Source organism: Pristiophorus japonicus, chromosome 12, assembly GCF_044704955.1.
Source record: "Pristiophorus japonicus isolate sPriJap1 chromosome 12, sPriJap1.hap1, whole genome shotgun sequence".
NCBI lineage: Eukaryota > Metazoa > Chordata > Chondrichthyes > Pristiophoridae > Pristiophorus > Pristiophorus japonicus.
Genome location: NC_091988.1, coordinates 92,903,455 through 92,927,463, shown reverse-complemented (window position 1 = coordinate 92,927,463; position 24,009 = coordinate 92,903,455). Strand labels below are relative to the sequence as shown.

The 24,009-nt window shown below is 42.7% G+C and overlaps 1 protein-coding gene across 1 annotated transcript in view; it reads right to left on the bottom strand.

The window, feature by feature from the left end:
* The window catches only part of ccdc174 (coiled-coil domain containing 174), a 29,265-nt gene that overhangs the window by 562 nt on the left and 4,694 nt on the right, over positions 1 to 24,009 (bottom strand). The window contains exons 2-10 of the mRNA XM_070895760.1: positions 20,439 to 20,543; positions 19,316 to 19,416; positions 15,848 to 15,906; positions 14,187 to 14,364; positions 13,245 to 13,340; positions 10,918 to 11,054; positions 6,991 to 7,085; positions 3,149 to 3,302; positions 1,720 to 1,884 (exon numbers count right to left, since the gene is read on the bottom strand). Of these exons, the coding sequence (XP_070751861.1) occupies positions 1,720 to 1,884; positions 3,149 to 3,302; positions 6,991 to 7,085; positions 10,918 to 11,054; positions 13,245 to 13,340; positions 14,187 to 14,364; positions 15,848 to 15,906; positions 19,316 to 19,416; positions 20,439 to 20,543 (1,090 nt within the window). The remainder of the gene's footprint in view (positions 1 to 1,719; positions 1,885 to 3,148; positions 3,303 to 6,990; positions 7,086 to 10,917; positions 11,055 to 13,244; positions 13,341 to 14,186; positions 14,365 to 15,847; positions 15,907 to 19,315; positions 19,417 to 20,438; positions 20,544 to 24,009) is intronic.

Below are 24,009 nucleotides of genomic sequence, written 5' to 3'. Positions count from 1 at the left end.
AGATCTCAATGGCCCTGAAATTCTGGTTTGGCCTTCCCGTGGGCATTTTAGGGATGCCCAAGTTGGACCTTCCGATGCGGAGGCCTCCTTCGACTGCCAGTCGCAGCGCGTGCACGTCGACGCGTGCGCAGGCCTCGAGCTGGACTCATATGGCTCTGGGCAGCCAATCAGGTAAGGTATGATAGTAATAGGAGTTCCGCAGGGTCCTAAACTCCTATTACTATGATTGTAATCGAGCCCCAAACACCCAAAACACTAATAAAAAATAGAAAATAATTACACTACATTCATTTAAATTAAAGTTATGAATGTCTTAAAAAAGATAATTTCTCAATTTTTAAAAAAGTTTAAAAAAAATAAACTTACCATTGTGGGGCAGGTTTTTAATAATATGTTTTAATAACTTTATTTTTTTACATGTTTTTGTGTTTTTTTAAAAACACTTGCACCTGCAAAAGTAGGCTATGCGCCTGCTTTTTCAGGCGCAAGATTTTTGAGGACATTTGTGAACGTAAATATCAGAAATTTCCACTTAAAATTGTCCTCGCTCCCAGTCTGGCTTTCCAGCGCATGCGCATTGCACGCCGGAAACCGGCATTTCTAATACCTTCCCGGGTCCGTAGGAACTCCATACGGACCTAGGGAGGCCGGAATTTCAGGGCCAATGTTTGTCATGATCCATCATGTTCTGAACCATGTCACATGTCTACCCACCCAGTTTATACGAACAAAGTCCTGAGCAGAAAATCAATATATCTATCGGGGATTCTTTCTTCCCCATCACTCTCAAAGTCCCATACTGCAACGAAAAGCAACTCCTTCCCCTATCTCTCTCCCAAGAAAACCAAGCCTGCTGTTAATATCTTTCCAATCTTAAATCAGCAGATTCTGATCTAACTTCCCTTTTGAATGTGAGAGTGGAGGCTGAAGCAACTACTTTTTCTGGGAGTCAACAACGTATATTTATACAGCACCTTTAACATAGTAAAACGTCCCAAGGTGCTTCACAGGAGAGTTACAAGACAAAAAAAAATGAATTTGACTTGGAGCTACGCAAGAAAAAATTACAGATGACCAAAGCTTGGTCAAAAAGGTAGGTTTTAAGAAGTGTCTTAAAGGAGGAAAGCGGGGTAGAGAGGCAGAGAGGTTTAGGGAGGGAGTTCGAGCTTAGGGCTCAGGCAGCTGAAGACATGATCAATACAATAGATTTCCAGGCTAGAGTAGAACCTGATTCTTGGTTTACTTTGGAAGCAAACCACAAATCCACATGAACCTGAGTTTTTTGTTCTCCATTATTTACGTTAAGCAATGCAGCTCTCCAGTGGCCACGCTTCACGTGTGAGCCTGAATAGTGGGTGCTGGTAAACAATTCAAAGATGAGAGTCCCTCAGAAATCAAGTCTGACACGGTGCTCTCCAGAGATCCACAGAGGCAGACGTCCAACTGGGATGGAAGTCATCAGATACCAAATCAGGAGTAGGAATCTGGCTGAGTTTATTTAGCCTCTTCCTTTCCCAAGGATGCTAAGGGTAATTGTGTACCCACTACTACCCCAGCTTGGATCAGTGAATTTAGCACAGACCAGGCTTTAAACCGGAGACTTTCCTGATCATCCATTGTTTTAGCTGCAATTGATCAGAATGAGCACAACATATCCATGTACCAATTGGGCTCACAGATTGACCTTGTAACAGCCAAGGACACAATTCCCTCAGTTACCTTTTCCTCTGTCCCATTCCCGGATGTGCAGCACACCAGGTTGCGTGTCCTTCCGCTCCTGTATTACGACCTCTACCTTCTTACTCCTCAGGCAGGTAGCTTCGGTCTGCATTATACCTGGTTCTGAAGGCGATGGCATGGGTACCAATTCCTCAGTCTCTTCAGCTGCACGTAAAATAAGATCACACAAGTAAAACATGAAGAATAAACCTAACTTATGATTGCAGTCCAGATCAATTCTTTGGCAAAGGCCTTTGGATTGGAGAAAAATTCCAAATCTCTGGTTCCTCCTGTCCAACTAGATTGGTATTCCAGGCTGAGCACTATCCAGTCCTTTACTACTACCAGTCTGCACTGGCTGTTAGCAAGTGGACAAAGGCAGGGTGGGGGGGAGCAGGAGGTGGGCGAGGATGGCTGGTGGCAGAAGCTTCCCAAACCCATTGCTTAACAGTTATTGCACACAACCTTAAAAGTACAGCATTCTTGGGGGGGATTGAGGCTTCACAGTCACTCGCCCACATAATCAGCTTAATACCCATTAGAAACATTCCATTTTGAAGTTTACATCATTGAAACACAGGGATTTACTGTAACGAAATCGTGACCTTTATCGTAAAGGATGGAACTTTGCGTGTGGTGAACTTTATTCTTCGTGCTGTGCATCATACCCATGCAGCAGACCTCACACACCACCTTAAGAATATTTTAAAGCACACAAAATACTTTAAAATATCTATCCTTTGGGCCTGAACAACATAATGCAGCTTTGAAACCCTGCCTCACAGAGTTTTGGAATATGGAACTGCTCCCTTCTCCACAAACACCATTCTTAACTGTCAAAGGAAGCTGTTTTTTCCAAAAGGCGAGGGAGACGGAAAAGTCAAAAAGCCAGTCACCCCAAGTCAGGCTTGTATGGCTTCTCAGAGGCACTGACAACGCCTGCAGGATCCCAGTCCATTCCCCATGGTTGGGATAGTACATGTAGTGGGGGGGTGGGGAAACTTGATGAATGTAACAAGGCTTCTGGAAACTTCTTTCCAGTTTCTAAGCTGCTTCTTTTTATTAAAAAATTGTTTAATTGAAATTGGAATGAAATGATGGTGCTCATGCACCATTCATCATCTAACTGGTCACACAAGTCTCTGCCAATGCAGCCATTGAAATAGCCAATCAAATGTAGCTCACGCTCAAAATCCCAAAGGGGAACACAAGCCTCCATCCTTCCGTTCCTCTTTGGCCAACTGTGGAGGGGAACATACCTTCTTCCACTCTCGCAGGGGATTGCTGTAGCAAACCCTCCATGTATAGGGCCACATCATTTTGTATAATATGGCACCACAGAAATGACAAAGATGGAAAGGTGTAAATCTTGGCTTCTTCCACATGCCCCATTTCCTGAACCTCACCCAAGGATAAGATTTGCTCGCACCTTCGTTTTTCTGTTCTGGCAGCTCCGCTGGGTCTTCAAATCCATCACCTTTCAGTTTCTTCATCTTCCTCTGGCGAACCTTCGCCAATCTGGCATCCAACATGGCTTTGCGCTTCTCCTTCAGTTTCTCTCGTTTGGTTCTTTGATCCATCGTCTGCAACAGAAAGCAAACCTTAGCCTCTGCGACTCTCACTGGAGTGTAGGAACAGCAACAAGAGAAGCCAGGTCAGAACAGTTGTGCACGCAGGCGATACCGACATCTCCTGGCTCGGGAGCCTGTTCCCTCCCCACTGGTATCAAAGCTGCTCCCAAACACCAGCACAAGGGATTCTGTATGGAGCAACAACCATCGCTCCTCAGAGCTGACCTGAAGCGATGAGAGGTAGGACCTGAAATAGTGGGTCTTCACAGGGACTCAAAAGACCAAAGCAAGAATACTTCTCACCAGCTACAATATTTTTATTTAAGTAATATCAGTGCTATACTAGGAATTGAGGACAAGAAAGTTAAAGGCAGTGTGAACCCTTCAGCTGGTGTGCTGCCCTCTATTCCTTCGTACGGCCAGCGTCCATTATTATTATTCAATTGCACGTTTTACCATATGGTTTTCCAAAATTCATGGTTGAGCTCCAACATTAGGAAAGAAAGTCTCCACTGCTGGTATTACACCAAAGAGGTGCCTAGTTGAGGCTGTCTTAAGTCTGAGCATCTGGAGAGGGTCGGGTCAGAACTCGGCATCTTTTATAAAGGTATTTTCCCCAACTTTCTCTGCTCATCTCCCACAGATAGCAACTCATCATTTAAAAAAAATTATTTTCGGGATGTGGCATCACTGGCATTTATTGCCTATCCCTTGTAAAGTGGCTTGCCAGGCTACTTCAGAGCATAGTTTAAAAATCAACTGCGTTGGTGTGGGACTGGAGTCACATGTAGGCTGGACCAGGTAAGGACGGCAGGTTTCCTTCCCTAAAAAACATCAGTGAACCAGTTGTGTTTTTATGACAGACAGTTTCATGGTCACTTTTACTGACACCAGCATTTTCATTCCAGATTTAAATTTAGGGTTCAAATTCTCAAAGTGCCACAGTGGGACTTGAACTCTCTGGATTACTAGTCCAGTAATAGCCACTACACTACCGTACTCCCAGCATGATGCACTTCCACAAAGTCTTTACCAAATAGCCATCTTCATGTTCAGTCTGACTCTCACTCAACATCCACACATGCTAACTTTCCACCGCATGTGACTGAAAATTCTGGCCTTGCCGGATCCGTATGGAGTGCACAAGGGCCCAGCGGGGCCTCGCAAAAGCCGGTTTTCGGGGTGCGATGCGCATGCGCCGAAAACGTGCTTTTCCGATCTGTCAAAATTTCTCTAGACAGATCCTACGCATCCCCGGGAGAAGGACATCCGCGCTATTTGCCCAACTCTTGTCCAGCGAATGTCCTTCAAACTTTTACATAGAAACATAGAAAATAGGTGCAGGAGTAGGCCAATCGGCCCTTCGAGCCTGCACCACCATTCAATATGATCATGGCTGATCAGTCACCTCAGTACTCCTTTCCTGCTTCCTCACCATACCCCTTGATCCCTTTAGCCATATAAGCAGGCGGATAGCTTACTTTTACCATAGAAAACATAGAAAAATTAAATCTAATCATTAATTTTTATGTTAACATCCCTATCCATTAAGGCAAGTTTTTAAGCCTATTAAAAAAAAAATTCCAAAAGATATATTTATTTCTAAAACATTTAAATTCAATTAATTTTAAATATGTGAGCTGTGTTTTTTTTTATTTTTTGTGCTGAGTTTCGGTGTTTTAGGAGGTTATTGTCATTGATAGTAATGGGAACTTGTAAAAACGGAGCTCCCATTATCAATGAGAATACTAGTTAGTGATTGGTGGTCCAGGTCCACATGATTGCAACACAGATGTCTGTATATGGAAGACAGATCGGAATCCTACATTTACCCGGTACCAACAGGTAGTTTCGTAGATTTTTTTCGGGTCGGATGCGTTCGTACGAAGGAAGCCTCCGACTGCAATTTTTCCCCCCATAAGCAGTCAAGAGTGGGAAACCTGGGCAAGGATGCCCGCTCCCTGGCCCAAGGTCACGAAGACTAGTAACTACTGTGCTAGGTAGTATCAGTTAGCTCAGCATAGACTGGGAACTGGATCCTGGTACCATGATGATACATTTTCACTCTACCCTTTCCATTGCTTTACCATCCTTTCTATAATGGGGTATCCAAAAGTGCCCCAAATGTAGCCTAACCAATGCCTTGTATAAATTTATCACCTCCTTGTTTTTGTATTTAATGGCCTATGAAAAACCACAGATTCCTATTTATGGCCATTTCTATCTGCACTTCTATCTTTTAAGATCTAGGTATTTACACTCCTAGATCTCTCTGTTCTTCCACTCTATCAAGAATCTTACTATTTCAGGTCTACTTCCTTTCTCTATTCTTTTTCCCAAAATGTACTATTTCACATTTTACTACACTAAACTGCATTGGTCACCTATTTTCCCACTCAGCAATGCAGTGTATGGCCTCCCTCAGTTTGCTGTATGCCGAAATTGGCATCATCTGCAAACGCATCCCTGATGTCAATGGAAAACAAGGCACTGTAGCATAGATCCATGGGGCATTCTGCTGTTCACATCCCGCCAGTCCAGCAAACACCTACTGAGCCCCATTCTCTGCTTCCTGCACCCCATCCTTCCCGCCCCAAACCATTCCTCTATCTGTGGTTACATACTCATTCAGATTATATGCTTTATTTTTTGCAACAAGCCTCTGATCACACAACCTGCTCTTTTACAGGTCCATGCAGACTGTCCCCGATGAGCCCAGTGCTCGCTGCCTTAACCAACTGAGCAATTGGGAGAGCCCACTGTCTCCTTTGTAACCAGTTAACTCAAATGGAAGCAATACAGAATAAAAATAACTTTTATTTATATAGCGCCTTTAACATAGTAAAACGTCCCAAGGCACTTCACAACAGTGTTACAAGGCAAAACAGATAAATTTGACACTGAGCCACAAAAGAAGAAATTAAGGCAGATGACCAAAAGCTTGTTTAAAGAGGTAGGTTTTAAGGAGCGTCTTAAAGGAGGAAAGAGAGGTAGAGAGGTAGAGAGGCAGAGGGGTTTAGGGAGGGAGTTCCAGAGCTTGAGGCAAAAACAGCTGAAGGCACGGCCACCGATGGTTGAGCAGTTTATAGTGAGGGATGTTCAAGAGGGCAGAATTTGAGGAGCACAGACATCTTGTGGGGTTACGAGGCTGAAAAAGATTACATAGATAGGGAGGGGCGAGGCCATGGAGGGATTTGTAAACAAGGATGAGAATTTTGAAATCGAGGCGTTGTTTAACCGGGAGCCAATGTAGGTCAGAAAGCAAAGGGGTGATGGATGAGCGGGACTTGGTGCAAGGGACGGGCTGCTGAGTATTGGATGACCTCAAGTTTACATAGTGTAGAATGTGGGAGGCCGGCCAGGAGTGAGTTGGAGTAGTCAAGTCTAGAGGTAACAAAGGCATGGATGAGGGTTTCAGCAGCAGAAGAGCTGAGGCAGGGCCGGAGGTGGGCAATGTTACGGAGGTGGAAAAAGGCAGTTTTAGTTATGCCGTGGATATGTGGCTGGAAACTCATTTCAGGGTCAAATATGACACCTAGGTTGTGAACAATCTGCTTAACCCGCAGATTGATGCTAGGGAAGGGGATGGAATCAGTGGTTAGGGAACGCAGTTTGTTGCGGGGAAATTGGAGAAAATGTCTGCTCATCCAGTACTGGATGTTGGAAAAGCAATCTGACAATTCACACATCTGGAGTATACCTGGTCTCTCAGCATGTCGAGGGTCTCAATCTGCTTCTTCCTGGCACTTTCATCACGAGAAAAGGCAAAATAACCTACACCCAGCTCTCGAGCCTCTGTAATACAGCAAGGTCAATCAATCAGAACAGCTTCTATAGGCTATCTATTTCCAAGATTATTTTTCCCATACACTTTGGGCTTTGCCACCTCACTATTCAGTTGACCGATTGTACTAGCAACCCATTGCCAGGTGTAGCTGGCTGCCTAAGTGTAGCCAAGGCAACACAAACTCTGACGGTGAGCAGTGCACTACACACTTTAGCATCATGTCTGCTTTAACTAGCAGAGCCGTTTCCAAAGACTGCCTTCAGGAGAGGACAGGTCCCTCTGCTTCCCCACCCTCCAATACAAATTCTGGTGGCTGTGGTGCAGCTCCCAGCTGGTTCACAATTGAGAGCAGGGCGTGGCTGCTTTTTCTTGGCAGGAGAAGGGGATGTGAGCAGCTTTAGAAAAAGAACCAAGCAAAATAGTCGAACAGTGTTGGAATTTAGTCTCTGGGTTCAATGGTTGAAATTAGCAGACGTCTGAGAAGGGAAAAGTAATGTGCAGTTCTCGGTACAAGGCTGTCAGAGCAAACCGCTCCTTTCACTCCAGCTCCCCCGCCATTGCTAGAGTCATGAACTTTGGTATCCATCTGTGCAGGAGTTGTTGCTAGAATTTGACTTACAGGAGAAACCAAGTGGGATTTAGGACTGAATTTCAAACTCAGCCTATTTGTTGCTTCTTCAACCAGGAGACAATGCAGGGTTTTGCTGCTCCCGCCTGCGACAGATTTTTCAAGGCGGATTACCACCCAGTCACGCGTGCTGGAAGGCGTGGATGTGTGGGTAATGGGCGAGGACAGGCCACAAGTGGAATAGCCTGCCAATAACCACTGTGCAGGTTCACGCACCAAGAATGGTCATTTCGGATAAGGTACAGGAGGCAATTGGTACCCTTGGAATCCTATCCCATCAGGAGTAAGTGCCAAAAGCAGAGGAAAGGAGGAAGTAGGAGAAGAAAACACAATAGTAGGATCTGGCAAGTGACAACTTAACCCAGGTAATTCGACTGGGGACACTTTAAGTTATACTTTCCCTCAGAAACATAGAAAATAGGTGCAGGAGTAGGCCATTCGGCCCTTCTAGCCTGCACCGCCATTCAATGAGTTCATGGCTGAACATTCAACTTCAGTACCCCATTCCTGTTTTCTCGCCATACCCCTTGATCCCCCTAGTAGTAAGGACCTCATCTAACTCCTTTTTGAATATATTTAGTGAATTGGCCTCAACAACTTTCTGTGGTAGAGAATTCCACAGGTTCACCACTCTCTGGGTGAAGAAGTTCCTCCGCATCTCGGTCCTAAATGGCTTACCCCTTATCCTTAGACTGTGACCTCTGGTTCTGGACTTCTCCAACCCCGTCAGAATTTTAAATGTTTCTATGAGGTCCCCTCTCATTCTTCTGAACTCCAGTGAATACAAGCCCAGTTGATCCAGTCTTTCTTGATAGGTCAGTCCCGCCATCCCGGGAATCAGTCTGGTGAACCTACGCTGCACTCCCTCAATAGCAAGAATGTCCTTCCTCAGGTTAGGAGACCAAAACTGTACACAATACTCCAGGTGTGGCCTCACCAATGCCCTGTACAACTGTAGCAACACCTCCCTGCCCCTGTACTCAAATCCCCTTGCTATGAAGGCCAACATGCCATTTACTTTCTTAACCGCCTGCTGCACCTGCATGCCAACCTTCAATGACTGATGTACCATGACACCCAGGTCTCTTTGCACCTCCCCTTTTCCTAATCTGTCACCATTCAGATAATAGTCTGTCTCTCTGTTTTTACCACCAAAGTGGATAACCTCACATTTATCCACATTATACTTCATCTGCCATGCATTTGCCCACTCACCTAACCTATCCAAGTCGCTCTGCAGCCTCCTCCTCGCAGCTCACACTGCCACCCAACTTAGTGTCATCCGCAAATTTGGAGATACTACATTTAATCCCCTCATCTAAATCATTAATGTACAGTGTAAACAGCTGGGGCCCCAGCACAGAACCTTGCGGTACTCCACTAGTCACTGCCTGCCATTCTGAAAAGTACCCATTTACTCCTACTCTTTGCTTCCTGTCTGACAACCAGTTCTCAATCCATGTCAGTACACTACCCCCAATCCCATGTGCTCTAACTTTGCACATCAATCTCTTGTGTGGGACCTTGTCGAACGCCTTCTGAAAGTCCAAATATACCACATCAACTGGTTCTCCCTTATCCACTCTACTGGAAACATCCTCAAAAAATTCCAGAAGATTTGTCAAGCATGATTTCCCTTTCACAAATCCATGCTGACTTGGACCTATCATGTCACCTCTTTCCAAATGCACTGCTATGACATCCTTAATAATTGATTCCATCATTTTACCCACTACCGATGTCAGGCTGACCGGTCTATAATTCCCTGTTTTCTCTCTCCCTCCTTTTTTAAAAAGTGGGGTTACATTGGCTACCCTCCACTCCATAGGAACTGATCCAGAGTCACTGGAATGTTGGAAAATGACTGTCAACGCATCCACTATTTCCAAGGCCACCTCCTTAAGTACTCTGGGATGCAGTCCATCAGGCCCTGGGGATTTATCGGCCTTCAATCCCATCAATTTCCCCAACACAATTTCCCGGCTAATAAGGATTTCCCTCAGTTCCTTCTCCTTACTAGACCCCCCCGACCCCTTTTATAACCGGAAGGTTGTTCGTGTCCTCCTTTGTGAATACCGAACCAAAGTACTTGTTCAATTGGTCCGCCATTTCTTTGTTCCCCGTTATGACTTCCCCTGATTCTGACTGCAGGGGACCTACGTTTGTCTTTACTAACCTTTTTCTCTTTACATATCTATAGAAACTTTTGCAATCCGTCTTAATGTTCCCTGCAAGCTTCTTCTCATACTCCATTTTCCCTGCCCTAATCAAACCCTTTGTCCTCCTCTGCTGAGTTCTGAATTTCTCCCAGTCCCCAGGTTCGCTGCTATTTCTGGCCAATTTGTATGCCACTTCCTTGGCTTTAATACTATCCCTGATTTCCCTTGATAGCCACGGTTGAGCCACCTTCCCTTTTTTATTTTTATGCCAGACAGGAATGTACAATTGTTGTAGTTCATCCATGCGGTCTCTAAATGTCTGCCATTGCCCATCCACAGTCAACCCCTTAAGTATCATTCGCCAATTCATCCCAGCCAATTCACGCCTCATACCTTCAAAGTTAGCCTTCTTTAAGTTCTGGACTATGGTCTTTGAATTAACTGTTTCATTCTCCATCCCAATGCAGAATTCCACCATATTATGGTCACTCTTCCCCAAGGCGCCTCGCACAACGAGACTGCTAATTAATCCTCTTTCATTACATAACACCCAGTCTAAGATGGCCTCCCCCCTAGTTGGTTCCTCGACATATTGGTCTAAAAAACCATCCCTTATGCACTCCAGAAAATCCTCCTCCACCGTATTGCTTCCAGTTTGGTTAGCCCAATCTATGTGCATATTAAAGTCACCCATTATAACTGCTGCACCTTTATTGCATGCACCCCTAATTTCCTGTTTGATGCCCTCCCCAACATCACTACTACTGTTTGGAGGTCTGTACACAACTCCCACTAACGTTTTTTGCCCTTTGGTGTTCTGCAGCTCTACCCATATAGATTCCACATCATCCAAGCTAATGTCCTTCCTAACTATTGCCTTAATCTCCTCCTTAACCAGCAATGCTACCCCACCTTCTTTTCCTTTTATTCTATCCTTCCTGAATGTTGAATACCCCTGGATGTTGAGTTCCCAGCCCTGATCATCCTGGAGCCACGTCTCCGTAATCCCAATCACATCATAATAAAGTGTGCGGCATGCACTAAAGTTCATACCGCTTTGCCGGATGTCCTCGTAGTGCAGTGGTCCGATTGGTCTACTCAGTGCCTCCTCCTCTTCTTTTTCCCACTGCTGCCGCTGAAGCTCCCTTCTCATGTCTTCGGAAAGCAACGTCTTTTTTTCCACCTCTTGCCTGTGAACAGTTTAAACCAGAGACATATCGCAGGGGCCCCATGGAAACTCCTACAGTCACAGCACAGTACTTTCAATGACTCATTCCTAACAAGCGGGAGAACCAGAGATTCTTTTTTGTTTCATTATTAAGCATCAAGATAGAAATGAAGGCGAGGCAAATCCGGATATAGCGATAAGGCGATACAGGTACAACGTCTCAAATCCGGCAAACTCGGGACCGAGACTGCGCCGGTTTTCATGTATGCTACCAAGACAGACAGAGTACTAATGGTGGCATGGGTCAGGTTGGGCCAGATCAAGGGTCATTGGGCAAGGCTCGGACCGATCAGAGGCGAAGCCGATCACTAGTCCGGCCTGTCGGTTTTTGGACAATAGCTCCGGATTTTATTTTACTGAATAACAAATGGGATTTTCTCAAAAATGTCCGGTTTTCACATAATTCCGATTTTCGGACAGTCGCATTTGAGACATTGTACTTGTACCAAACTTGAGTTTGATGATTACAGGTGAAAACGGAGGGAGGCACAGAGTATGGCGGAACAAGATCTGAGATTTTCTATACTGTGAATTTTTATACAAGGCCAATTGTTTAAAATGTTAGCCATGAAGCTGTATTTTGAGATTTACTTGGTCTTGCTGGCTGAATACATGTATTGTCTGGGAACATCACAAACCAAAGAGCAAGTGAGCATTTCCCTGGGCATGAGATGTAAAAAAAAATCTAATAGGCTTTGCCAGGTAAACAAAGAATTCATACAGCTCTCCTATTCCCTACCCACACAAGGTGATAGAAATAATCAATTAAAATGCAGAAAATGCTGGAAAACACAGATCAGACAGCATCCGTGGAGAGAGATTCAGAGTTAACGTTTCAAGTCGATGCACCCCAGAATCTGATGGAATGTTAACTCTGTTTCTCTCTCTACAGATGCTGTCTGACCGAGTGTTTCAAGCATCTTCTGTTCTTACTTCAGATTTCCAGCATGCGCAGTATTGTACTTATTATAGAAATAATGAACACTGATTAACTTATCCTTAAGAAAGACAGCAGGTAAGTATATGGAATAGCTGATTCATCACATTTACCTTTACAGTAAGACATTTGCCTATAATGCCTTTTTTTTGTTCTTGAGGCATGAAGCTATTCACCAGGTATATCTGAGTCACAGGCCTAGTTTCTGCAGTTCAGTTCAGCCACTTCAAAAGGGTGTACTGCAACAAGGCAGAACCCTTGTGCACAAAGGCATGTGCTTACGTAAAAGTCTTTTATTATTTTAGTATTAAAAAAAGTTTTTAAAGTATTGGTGAAGATTAGGAACTATATATTGTCATTTTAATCTGTTGATCTATTTTGTTTCTCTGTATAGAGCTTTAAAAAAAAATGTATAATACATAGTCCAGTATTTTCCCTTCTATCAAAGAGTTGAGGATGGTACAGTGGGTGCCCACTCTTCTTGTGCATATTATCCAACATACCCGACACAGGGTGAAGCTCCAGTATATAGGAGTGTGAACTTGCCTATGCAGGTTTAAGTTTGCGGTGTATTGGGAAATAGCTCGAATTGTACCAAGGACTTGTGCAGCTTTAAGCTCCTGAGACAGAGCAAGTCACAATAGGAAACAATACAATGAGTCATCATTTCAGCCCCAAAGGAAGACAGGGAGAAGGACGGGTGTCTAGAGTGCGAGATGCAGAGAAGCTTTCAAACTAGCCAGAAATAATCCGTAACAAAACTTTTCACAAACGCCCTAAACTAACTCTGCACTGCAGAAAAGACCACATCCACAGTAGAGTGAACTTCGGCGTGGTAGGTTTTGTGTTGTTGATTGAGGTTTGTTTTCAGTGAAACTGAAACAGTTTGAAAAGACATGTGACAATTTTTCTGCAATGCAACAATTTATTTCGGATATTGGAATGCACATGTAGTTAAATACTCAAATAAATCAAGGCAAAATGGAAATGCTTGAGGAGCGCAGGGTTCTGGTGGTTTACAATCCCTAGAGGTGAAAGGACATTGTAGTGACCCGCCTCCAGGACCTGGGTTCAAGTGCCAACCCAGACTGATGGATAACCAACCTGAACATCTGGCTGTTCCTGTGAGGTGCAGCACCCATACCCAATTCGATATCCCACGAGGCCTCCGTTCCTACAGCTCACTGCTCCTAAAAGGACATTACTCATAGTTACCTTGATCCTTTTAGATCTTTATCCATTGCGACTAGTCCTGACAAATCTTTCTTCATGCATCTTCTGGATCGGCCTAAAGAATCCACATAGTCAATCCTGAGGGGGCGGGAGGGAAGCAAACAGCAATTTACTGTTTAACCATCTCTTACCCAAGATAATTTAGTAAGATCAGCCATGATTTTATTAAATGGTGGAGCAGGCTCTAGGGGCCTGGTGGCCTACTCCTGCTCCTATTTCTTATGTTCAATGGCTGGCACAAATGTGAAGTCACTACATGCACACTTTAAACTAAACACTAAATTGAAAAATATATCATCTAATTAATAATATGATGTCTGGCAGGGGGAAGCAAGAATATAATTTAAGCAAGGCCTTCAAATGATAAAGCACAAGAAAAGTTTTTACATGTGCGCTATCTGAACTGCAAGATTTAAAATGAAAACAGAAAATGCTGGAAACACTCAGCAGGTCGAGAGAAACAGAGTTAACATTTCAGGTCAATGACCTTTCGTCAGAAGAAAACCTTTAAGTCCTCTTCTGAAGGTGGCTACTCACGCAGAAGTACATTACCGCAGATACTGTTAGCATTCCAGAATCTCACCAGAGTGCCTATTGTTAATTTGTGAACCTAAACAGTGCATGTCAGGCTATTTCGACTGTGGGGGAAATCACAGCTGGGCCAGTCTTATCCCAACGAGATCTCCGCGCATATACACTTCTAGTAGATTTTACTTGGAACATTGTAAACCCAACAAAATGAAAACAACAGAAACAACCATTAAATGTGGCTGAATGAAGATTATTGTTGCATTACTACAAAATTAACAGTGCCAGTGATTCAGATGGTACAAGACTCTTTTGCAGTCTAAAGCATAACTATTTGCAAATTAAAATTTGACAACACTATCGAGTTATCTCCCATGTACATTTCTAAATTCTCACCATTCTTCATCAGGGTTCAGAGGTGGTGCAATTTCAGTCTCAGGTACTGGCTCCTCATTGTTTGCACTCTCTGCTGTCTTCTTTGCTGCTTCGCTCTCACGGAGAACCTGCAACTCCTTCTGCTTGTCAAAAATCTTCTGTGTGAAATCTACCAAGTACATGCTTTCCGTCTCTTCATCTGGCACAGGATCGCGGAGTGGCCATTTTGTATTGAAGGAAGACAAGATGCAAGAGGAGAGAAATAAAAAACTGCATTTATTGGTAACTTGCAATAAAAACCAAAAACATAGCAAATGCAAAACAGCTCCAGCTACAGATGAAAATCTGCTCGAGCCAAAATAATGCCAGCTCTGCTTGCTTAAACATTTTCTTTTTAAATAGCAGTTTAAAAAAAAATCCCAATTCAGAGTGGGTTCCCTCTTTATTTAAATTCTACCCAGAGTGCTGGTCTCAGATGCACTAATGGCACTGACCTGCAACACTGTAATGAGTTTCTACAAACACAAGTAAGCCATTCAGTCCCTCGAGCCTGCTCCACCATTCAGTTAGAGCATAGCTGATCTGTACCATAACTCCAGTTACCAGTCTTGGTTCTGTTACCCTTATTACCCTTGCCTAACAAAACCTATCAATCTCAGTTTTGAAATTTCCAATTGCCCCACGGCCTCAACAGGGGTGGGGGGAAGTTTTATATTTCCACTCAGAAGACACCCCACCAGAAGAAATAGTTTATCTCCATCTACCCTACCAACTCCATTAAGAGCAGATTATTTGCAAATTAAAATACTGAACATTTCATGTCCTCTTGCGCATCTCAGATTTTCAGTGCTCCACCATTTGTGGGTTGTGCCTTCAGCTGGCTAGGCCCCAAGCTCTGAAATTCCTTCCCTAAACTTCTCCTCCTGTAAGACGCTCCTCAAAAGTTCCCTTTTCCGAATATCTCCTTTGTGGCTCATTATTTGTTTGATTACGCTCCTGTGAAGCGTTTGGGGTGATTTACTACATTAAAGACGCTATATAAATGCAAGTTGTTAATTACAGCCAGCTTGGGCAAGGCTTCATTGGAACAAGGAAGGCAGGACAAGGCAGCTTGGCCACTCTTGTTCATCTGCGAGTGCAGGATAGTCCAGAATGCCACTGAGAGACACAAGGAACAAATCAGCCTATGGAACTTGGGCTGGCAATGCAGCATGGTGGGCTGGCGGAAGGAGAACGTGAACACAAGGAAAATGGGGGAAGAAAAAGTACTTGCCCAGCTCAGATACACAACACAGGAAGCAGTGCTTTAAACAGCTCCATTTGATAAGACCAGTACAGCCGGAACTCAGTCAATAGAGGCAGACAACCAGAATTATCAATAGTCTGACTGACATCAAAAGCCATCCTGCCCCATACTGTAAAGCAGGAAGGATACTATTTTTTCATGAATTTTTGTGACTTTGCACTCATCGAAATGAGTGATTGTACTGAGCAATTTCAGGGCAATTTCAGTTACAGGCTCCCAGTATCAACAGCAAGATGTCCCAGATGAGGTTTGAACCTTAGATTGAGGCCTCCCAAACTCATTTCACATAAATCCCACAACTATCACAGCCTTTGTGTTTTCCCTAGAGTTAAATTAAAGTATTTGAACAAAACTTATAAACCACAATCCAAATTACCTGGAAAGTCTCCTTTTGTCATCTGCTCATAAAGTTTTGCTTTTTCCTCCAGCCTCTGCCTAAAGAAAACACATTAATTTAATGGGCAACAGTTAACACAAGGCATGAGATAGTCTTTTACAACACAAACATTCGATCACAGACAGTTCTTTTAAACTGAAATTCCTTGTTTAAAGAGCCCCATTCCAGAAACTAGAGCACAAAATCTAGGCTGACACTCCCAGTGTGGTACTGAGGGAGCGCAGCACTGAAGGTGCCAGTCTTTCGGATACGACATTAAACGGAGGCCTTTCCTCTGCCCTCTCAGGTGGACGTAAAAGATCCCATGGCACGAGTTTGAAGAGATGGGGAGTTCTCCCCGGTATCTGGCTAATATTTATCCCACAACCAACATTATTAACAACACAGAGTATCTGATCATTATCACATTGCTGACTGTGGGAGCTTGCTGTGCATAAATTAGCTTGCTGCTTTTCCTACATTACAACAGTGACTACACTTAAAAAAGCACTTCATTGGCTGTAAAGCGCTTTGGAACACGATTAGGTCATGAAAGGCACGATATAAATGCAATTCTTTCTTTTTATTGGTTCTTTTTAATTGAGGAACCAAAGTGAAGAGCCATTGGTAGCAATGCAGTGGAGGAGGACTTCCTGGAGTGTATTAGGATGATTTTCGAGACCAATATGTCGAGGAACCAACCAGGGAGCTGGCCATCCTAGACTGGGTGATGTGTAATAAGGGACTAATTAGCAATCTTGTTATGCGAGGCCCTTTGGGGAAAAGTGACCATAATATGGTAGAATTCCTTATTAAGATGGAGAGTGACAAAGTTAATTCGGAAACTAGGGTCCTGAACTTAAGGAAAGGTAACTTCGACTGTATGAGGTGTGAATTGACTTGAATAGACTGGCAGAGGATACTTAAAGGGTAAGCAATGGCAAACATTTAAAGATCACATGGATGAACTTCAGCAATTGTACATCCCTGTCTGGAGTAAAAATAAAACTGGGAAGGTGGCTCAACCATGGCTAACAAGGGAAATTAAGGATAGTGTTAAAACCAAGGAAGAGGCATATAAATTGGCTAGAAAAAGTAACAAACCTGAGGACTGGGAGAAATTTAGAATTCAACAGAGGAGGACTAAGAGTTTAATTAAGAAGGGGAAAATAGAGTACGAGAGGAAGCTTGCAGGGAACATAAAAACTGACTGCAAAAGCTTCTATAAATATGTGAAGAGAAAAAGATTAGTAAAGACAAACGTAGGTCCCTTGCAGTCGGATTCAGGTGAATTTATAATGGGGAACAAAGAAATGGCAAACCAATTGAACCAATACTTTGGTTCTGTCTTCACAAAGGAAGATACAAGTAACCTTCCGAATGTACTAGGGGACCAAGAGTCTAGTGAGAATGAGGAATTGAAAGATATCCTTATTAGGTGGGAAATTGTGTTAGGGAAATTGATGGGATTAAAGGCCGATAAATCCCCGGGTCCTGATAGTCTGCATCCCAGAGTACTTAAGGAAGTGGCCCTAGAAATAGTGGATGCATTGGTGATCATTTTCCAACAATCTATTGACTCTGGATCAGTTCCTATGGACTGGAGAGTAGCTAATGTAGCGCCACTTTTTTTTAAAAAAGGAGGGAGAGAGAAAGCGGGTAATTATAGACTGGTTAGCCTGGCATCAGTAGTGTGGAAAATGTTGGAATCAATCATTAAGGATGAAATAGCAGCCCATTTGGAAAGCAGTGACAGGATCGGACCGAGTCAGCATGGATTTATGAAAGGGAAATCATGCTTGACGAATCTTCTGGAATTTTTTGAGGATGTAACTAGAAGAGTAGACAAGGGAGAACCAGTGGATGTGGTGTATTTGGACTTTCAAAAGGCTTTTGACAAAGTCCCACACAAGTGATTGGTGTGCAAAATCAAACTACATGGTATTGGGGGTAATATACTGATGTGGATAGAGAACTGGTTGGCAGACAGGAAGCAGAGAGTCGGGATAAACGGGTCCTTTTCAGAATGGCAGACAGTGACTAGTGGAGAACCATCGAGGTTAAAAAAGAGTGAGAGAGAAAACAAGGTACACTTGGCAATAGGAAATAGATGACACTAAGTTCAATTTTTAAAAGCTTGAAAAGAAAGGAATAAGGAAGGCAAGGACATTCAGTTTTAAGGGTTTGGAAAAGGTGTTAAAAGATGGGGATAGTTTAAAGAGGAAGAGTATTTAGAAAGAACCAGAAGAATGGTCAGAGGAGCACAGAAAATAGTATCAACAAAACAGAGTTAACAATTTACATTTAAAAAGCACCCTTCATATGCAGGAAGACATTCAGGAGTACTTTATAATAAGGAGGAAAAGAAAGGTTGTGTCAAAGAGAGATAAAAGCTAGAAACTAAAGATATGAGGGATTGGTTATCAGTTATTAAACTTTTTCTTGCACCAGTCCAACAGTGCAGGAAGCACCCCCAGATAAGGGAGCAGTGAAAAGAAAGACTTGGATTTATATAGCCTCGGCACAGGGTTACAAAGCTCCGTGTGCCTGGTCACAGCAGTTAGCAGCAGAGGCCCGGGAGCAAGGCACTTCAGCCAAGCCATCCAGAAGTTCTACAGTAAGTCATACACTAACAACCAGTTTATTAGTTAAAAAATCACAACTTAAAGTTAAACATTGGGCATATGAGCACTTAATAGACATAATCAAAGTCATCTTGCGTTAATGCACATTAAGCTAAAGAAAGACTTGCATTTATATAGCGCCTTTCACGACCACCAGATGTCTCAAAGTGCTTTACAGCTAATTAAGTACTTTTGGAGTGTAGTCACTGTTGTAATGTAGGAAGCATTTGAACAGTGTTCAAACATTGGACTTTATAGATGCTAAGAGGTATAGAGTGCCACAGCCCAAGGTCACTGAAAGAGAGGACAGATTTAATCCCAACTCCATTAAGTTGCTGAGGGACGCAGAAGCCGGGTTTGAATATATTTGTCCATTCGTTGTCCGAATGTTGAAATCCCCCACGAGTAGCTGGTAATAATGTTCCTCATCTGTTCAAACATCACACCGTTGCCTTGTAGAGGGGGTCTATAACGATATCAATTGATAATTTTGTGTCTTTACCATTATCTAGTTTCATCCATATTATTTTACTATATTCTTTTCTGCTGCTAGATCCACCCTCCCATTGCTCTGCCTCTTGGCACCTCACCTGAAAGGAGGGAAAATCACAAGGATGAACATGTGCCCGACCATTTCCTGGTAAATTTCAGGAAGCCCAGCATGTGTTCTCTGCTTCAGTCAGAAACCATTGAAAGTCCTCCACTTTCAATACCCATGTATTTTAGTAGGTGACTAGAATGGGATGCAACATTTCAATTACAGTGTCACTGATCCGTTAGATGACAGTACGCCTTCCCGAGACTTTGACTCACAGTGAAAATAAATTCCAGTTAAAACTCTTACTTTGATTTATCGAGAGTCTGCTGTTCCTCAATGCTTTCTTCTACATCCTTCGCAACCCGATCAGAAACACCTGAATTTTGCTTGATCCAGATATTTGGCTTCTGTTAAATTTATATATAATCAGTTTAATATTTCTCTGCATCTCGAAAATCTAGAATACATTGCAAGGTAATGACTTTTAAATTATGGACAGGATCAAAAGGGAACTTTAATGTCAGAGAAAGTACAGACAGTGCTGATTACTTACATTTTAGAAGTTTATTTTTGCTCATCAAGGTGAGGGGTGTTATTGCGGGAGAATAGAATGTTTTCCATTGCCATCGCAGTTTGCCACGATCAAACATTCCTGGGTCAGGTACAGCATGGCTTAGATGCAGAATAAAGATCCCCTAGTCTGCACCAACACTGTGCCTCAGCCCCAACCTCAAATGGTTTAGGTGTGGAACGATGGCTATCCAGGAGTGAGTTACTAGCTGAAATCGAAGCAAGAATCCTCCATACTACAGCTATAGAGTGACACGGACACAAACCTGGGAGCAAGTCCCTTGCCTGGTCCTCTTGGTGAGAGGGAAGGTGCTTGCTGCACAGTAAGTGAATGGCAATAGATAAAATTTAAATAAATCTCACCGATTGAGAACCCTAATGTGTCATTTTTACAGAAGAATTTAAGGCCATCGTGAAGCACATCAACCCTGCAAGAACTATATTTTGCAGTGTAATCACTCTCACACTTAAGCCAATACACCTCAATGTGCCAATATGCCTCATGTGTGATACTTTCAATTCATCTACTGTGTCCTCTCCAAATACAACTGAAAGGAGAAAATCTATGATTGTGCTGTTGAGTGTTTAGCTGAACATAAGCATGAAAAATTCACACATCCACCATTAATACATTGCTGCCAAGTGACAGAAGATTCAGGTTCATTATCGTTAATAATAAGACCTCAATGATCCTGCTGAGGAACAGCAGTAGCGATGGTCACAGCTCTCATAACTGAAACCTTAACTCTGCTTTCTCTCCACAGATGCTGCCTGACCCGCTGAGATTTCCAGCATTTTCTGTTTTTATTTCAGATTCCAGCATCCGCAGCATTTTGCTTTTGTATTCGTGCTCTCATACCTTGTTGGCTGGCTTGGCTTTAAATGGAGCCCCTGCTTCTTTCAGAAGTTTATCCTGCTTGAACTCCTCTTGTTTCCGATAAAGTTCTGCCTTCAGATCGACCAACTACAACACAGAATTATTACTTTTTTTACAAGATGGATTGTTAGAACATTTTGAAAATTAAAAACCCAACAATTTCTCCTCAGTCCAGAATACAAGTAGCTTCAGACAATGTTTTAACAACAACAGTGGACCTCCTATTTTGATGGTACAGCATATATGATGGAATGGGCAATGTATTATTATTTTTGGAGCGACAAATGTAATGAGATATTAAAAGCAAACATTACAGATTGTTTGTTCTGAGGAAACAATTTGTTTTCTCCCCAGAACTGTACATATTAGTAATAATAAATAAATACACTAACTTTTTCTTTAGTGTTAAGTGAGTTGCAAAGCATTGTTAGGTTAAAAAGAAAAACTTACCCAAAGTAAGTGTTCAAGGAGGCATACTATATGTTAGGCTGGAGTGCCACCTGGTGCTCTGAATGAAATATCAAGAAGTTGACATATGGATCAGCCATGATCTAACTGAATGGCAGAACAGGCTCTACGGGGTGAATGGCCTACTCCTGTTCCATTTGCTAAGTGGGAGCACTCTTGTCTCGGAGTCAGAAGGTTGTGGGTTTAAGCCGCACTCCAAGGCTGAAGTACATAATCCAGGCTAGCATCAGTGCAATACCGAGGGAGAGCTGCACTGTCCGAGGTACCGTATTTTGGATAACACGTGAAACTGAGGCCTAGATACAAAAGATCCACTCGTACTATTCAAAGGACAGGGGGTTCGACTGATGTCTTTGCTAACATTTCTCCCTCAACCATTTATCTCCTTGCTGTGTACAAATTGGCCATGAGTTTGCCTATTATAACAAGTGACTACACTTCAAAAGCAATTCACTGGCCAAGGACATAAAAGGTGCTAACACAAATGAGTATTTTCCTTACTTTGCTTGGATTAACGAGGTTTTGCTCAAGACTAAATTACCACTGGAATCAATACTGCACTAAATACAAATTATTTTATTTGTTTTCACCTTATTGTTCTCTTGCACTTGTCAGCAGAAGATTCAAGTCACTAGGACAATAGGCTCCCCGCTCCGAATGAAACCTCAAGGAGGTGACTGGTGATCTGCCCCTGGGAGCTGCTCTATAACCAGTCTGTATTGAAACCCCATGGCCCTCACATTGCTCCTGTATTAGTGGGGTTGTTACTCATATACCTTTAGCTGCCCACCACTGCTACCCTGCAAATCTTGTGGAGCTGCTATGTGACTATCTTGACTACCTTCTAACATCACTAAAAAAAAACACAGATTATCGGATGTCATTGCTGTTTGTGGCACCTTGCTGTGTGTAAATTGGCTGCCGCATTTCCTACATTATAAAAGCAAAAAAGCCCCTACGTGTTCAATCTTTCTCGATAGCTGTAATCTTTCGGTTCTGATACCATCCTTGTAAATCTTTTTTGCACTTTCTCCAATGCTTCTATGTCCTTTTTATAGTATGGAGACCAGAACTGTGCACAGTACTTCAAGTGCAGCCTGATCAGGTCCTATACAAGTTTAACATAACTTCATTACTTTTGAATTCTATACCTCTATAAACAATGCTTTGCTGACTAGTGATGCTGCTTTTAATGATTTCTTCACCTGCATCCCTAGATCCTTTTGCTCTTCTACTCCATTTAGTTTATTTGGTAGGTGATGTTTCTCTTTTTCCTATCAAAGCACATCACCTCAACCTTATCTATGTTAAAGTTCATTTGACACTTAACTGCCTAGTCTACATGTTTTCTAATATTTTCTTGTATTATGTTGCATTCATCCACAGTGTTAGTGATATGTCTACCCCCACAACAATTTGGTATCATCTGCAAATTTTAATATTAAGTTACTTATTCCTAAATCCAAATCATTAATGTAAATTATGAATAACAGTGGTCCCAGCATTGATCCTTGTGGAACATCACTTTCTACCTTCCTCCCATCTGAATAACTACTCTTTACCCCTACTCTCTGCTTTCTTTTTTTTTAAAATCTGATTTGCTATGCATTCAGCTATTTGTCTCCTGACTCCACACGCCCTAACCTTTGTTATGGGCCTATCCTGAGGTACTTTATTAAAGGCCTTTGAAAATCCAAGTATGTGACATCTACTGCATTACCCCTGTCTACTCTTTCCGTTACCTCTTCAAAGAATTCTATCAGGTTATGATACAGGCATGACGAAGCCTTTCGGAGTCCATGCTGACTATTTTTTACATTTTCTGTCTCTAGGTGCTCCTCCATCACTTCCTTTAGTACAGATTCCAGTATCTTTCCCATCACTGATGTTAAGCTGACTGTTCTATTACTCCCAGGTTTTCCTACTCCCTATTGTTCATTGTTTTTCTTCGCTGTTTAGTTGTTGTTCACTGGTACCCTTGCGACCTGCGACCTGTACTGAAACGCAAACCAATTAGTTGTTGGCCAGTTAACGCTCATCTGTTCTGGGTTCCTGCTTTATTTATTTCAGCCAATCATAATTTTGGTCACATTGACAAGTGCGCCACTTTCCAAGTGTGAATTATTAATAATAATCATTACTTTTATTTATATAGTGCCTTTAACATAGTAAAACGTCCCAAAGTGCTTCACAACAGTGTTACAGACAAAGAGATAAATTTGCCATTGACACTGTGAAATTAAGGCAGATGATCAAAAGCTTGTTTAAAGAGGTAGGTTTTAACGAGCGTCTTAAAGGAGGAAAGAGAGGTAGCGAGGCGGAGAGGTTTAGGGAGGGAGTTCCAGAGCTTAGGGCCCAGGCAGCTGAAGGCACGGTCACCAATGGTTCAGCAATTATAATCAGGGATATTCATTAGTGTGTGTGATGGACACTTTGCAAGTGTGACTGCTGCCCACCAGTGGAAGACATTTCATGACATTTATTTTTTATTCATCCATCATGGAAATTATTTAAAAATCAAATTGCTATTGTAATTTTTAAATCACAGAAAAATAGCTTCCATAGCTGTCTGGTTTGAGTAACTGTCAGTAGCTGAGGAGGGTTGAAATCCTTCATGCCAATTGCTATTAAATTGACTGATGAAAGGAATGCAAATAGGAAAAGTTATTCTCTTCATAAAAAGTGTCCACATTTTCTCCCGCCCCCCCGGCCACTTTCATTTTTCCCTTCACAAAAATGCTGATCGATGCTGGGCGTTACCATGCTATTCTTTGCATGCAAGTCCAAACAATGACCAACTGTAATCTATTCAACCGAGAGAGGCGTCACAGCCAAGCCTAAACTTGTACTCTCACAACCACACGCATGCACTTTCCAGCAGAGTTTACTGGATAACAATCAAGAAAAAGTTACACTGACTTCGTGTCAGCCCTGGCTCAGTTGTAGCACTCTTTTCCATGAGTTAGAAGGCTCGGAGTTCAAGCCCCACTCTAGGGGCCGAAGTTTCGGGCCACGCTGTTCTTCGCGCCCAAAAGTGCGCAGGAAAAAAACTGCGAGATTCTCCGGCTCCTCGAGCTCTAAGTCA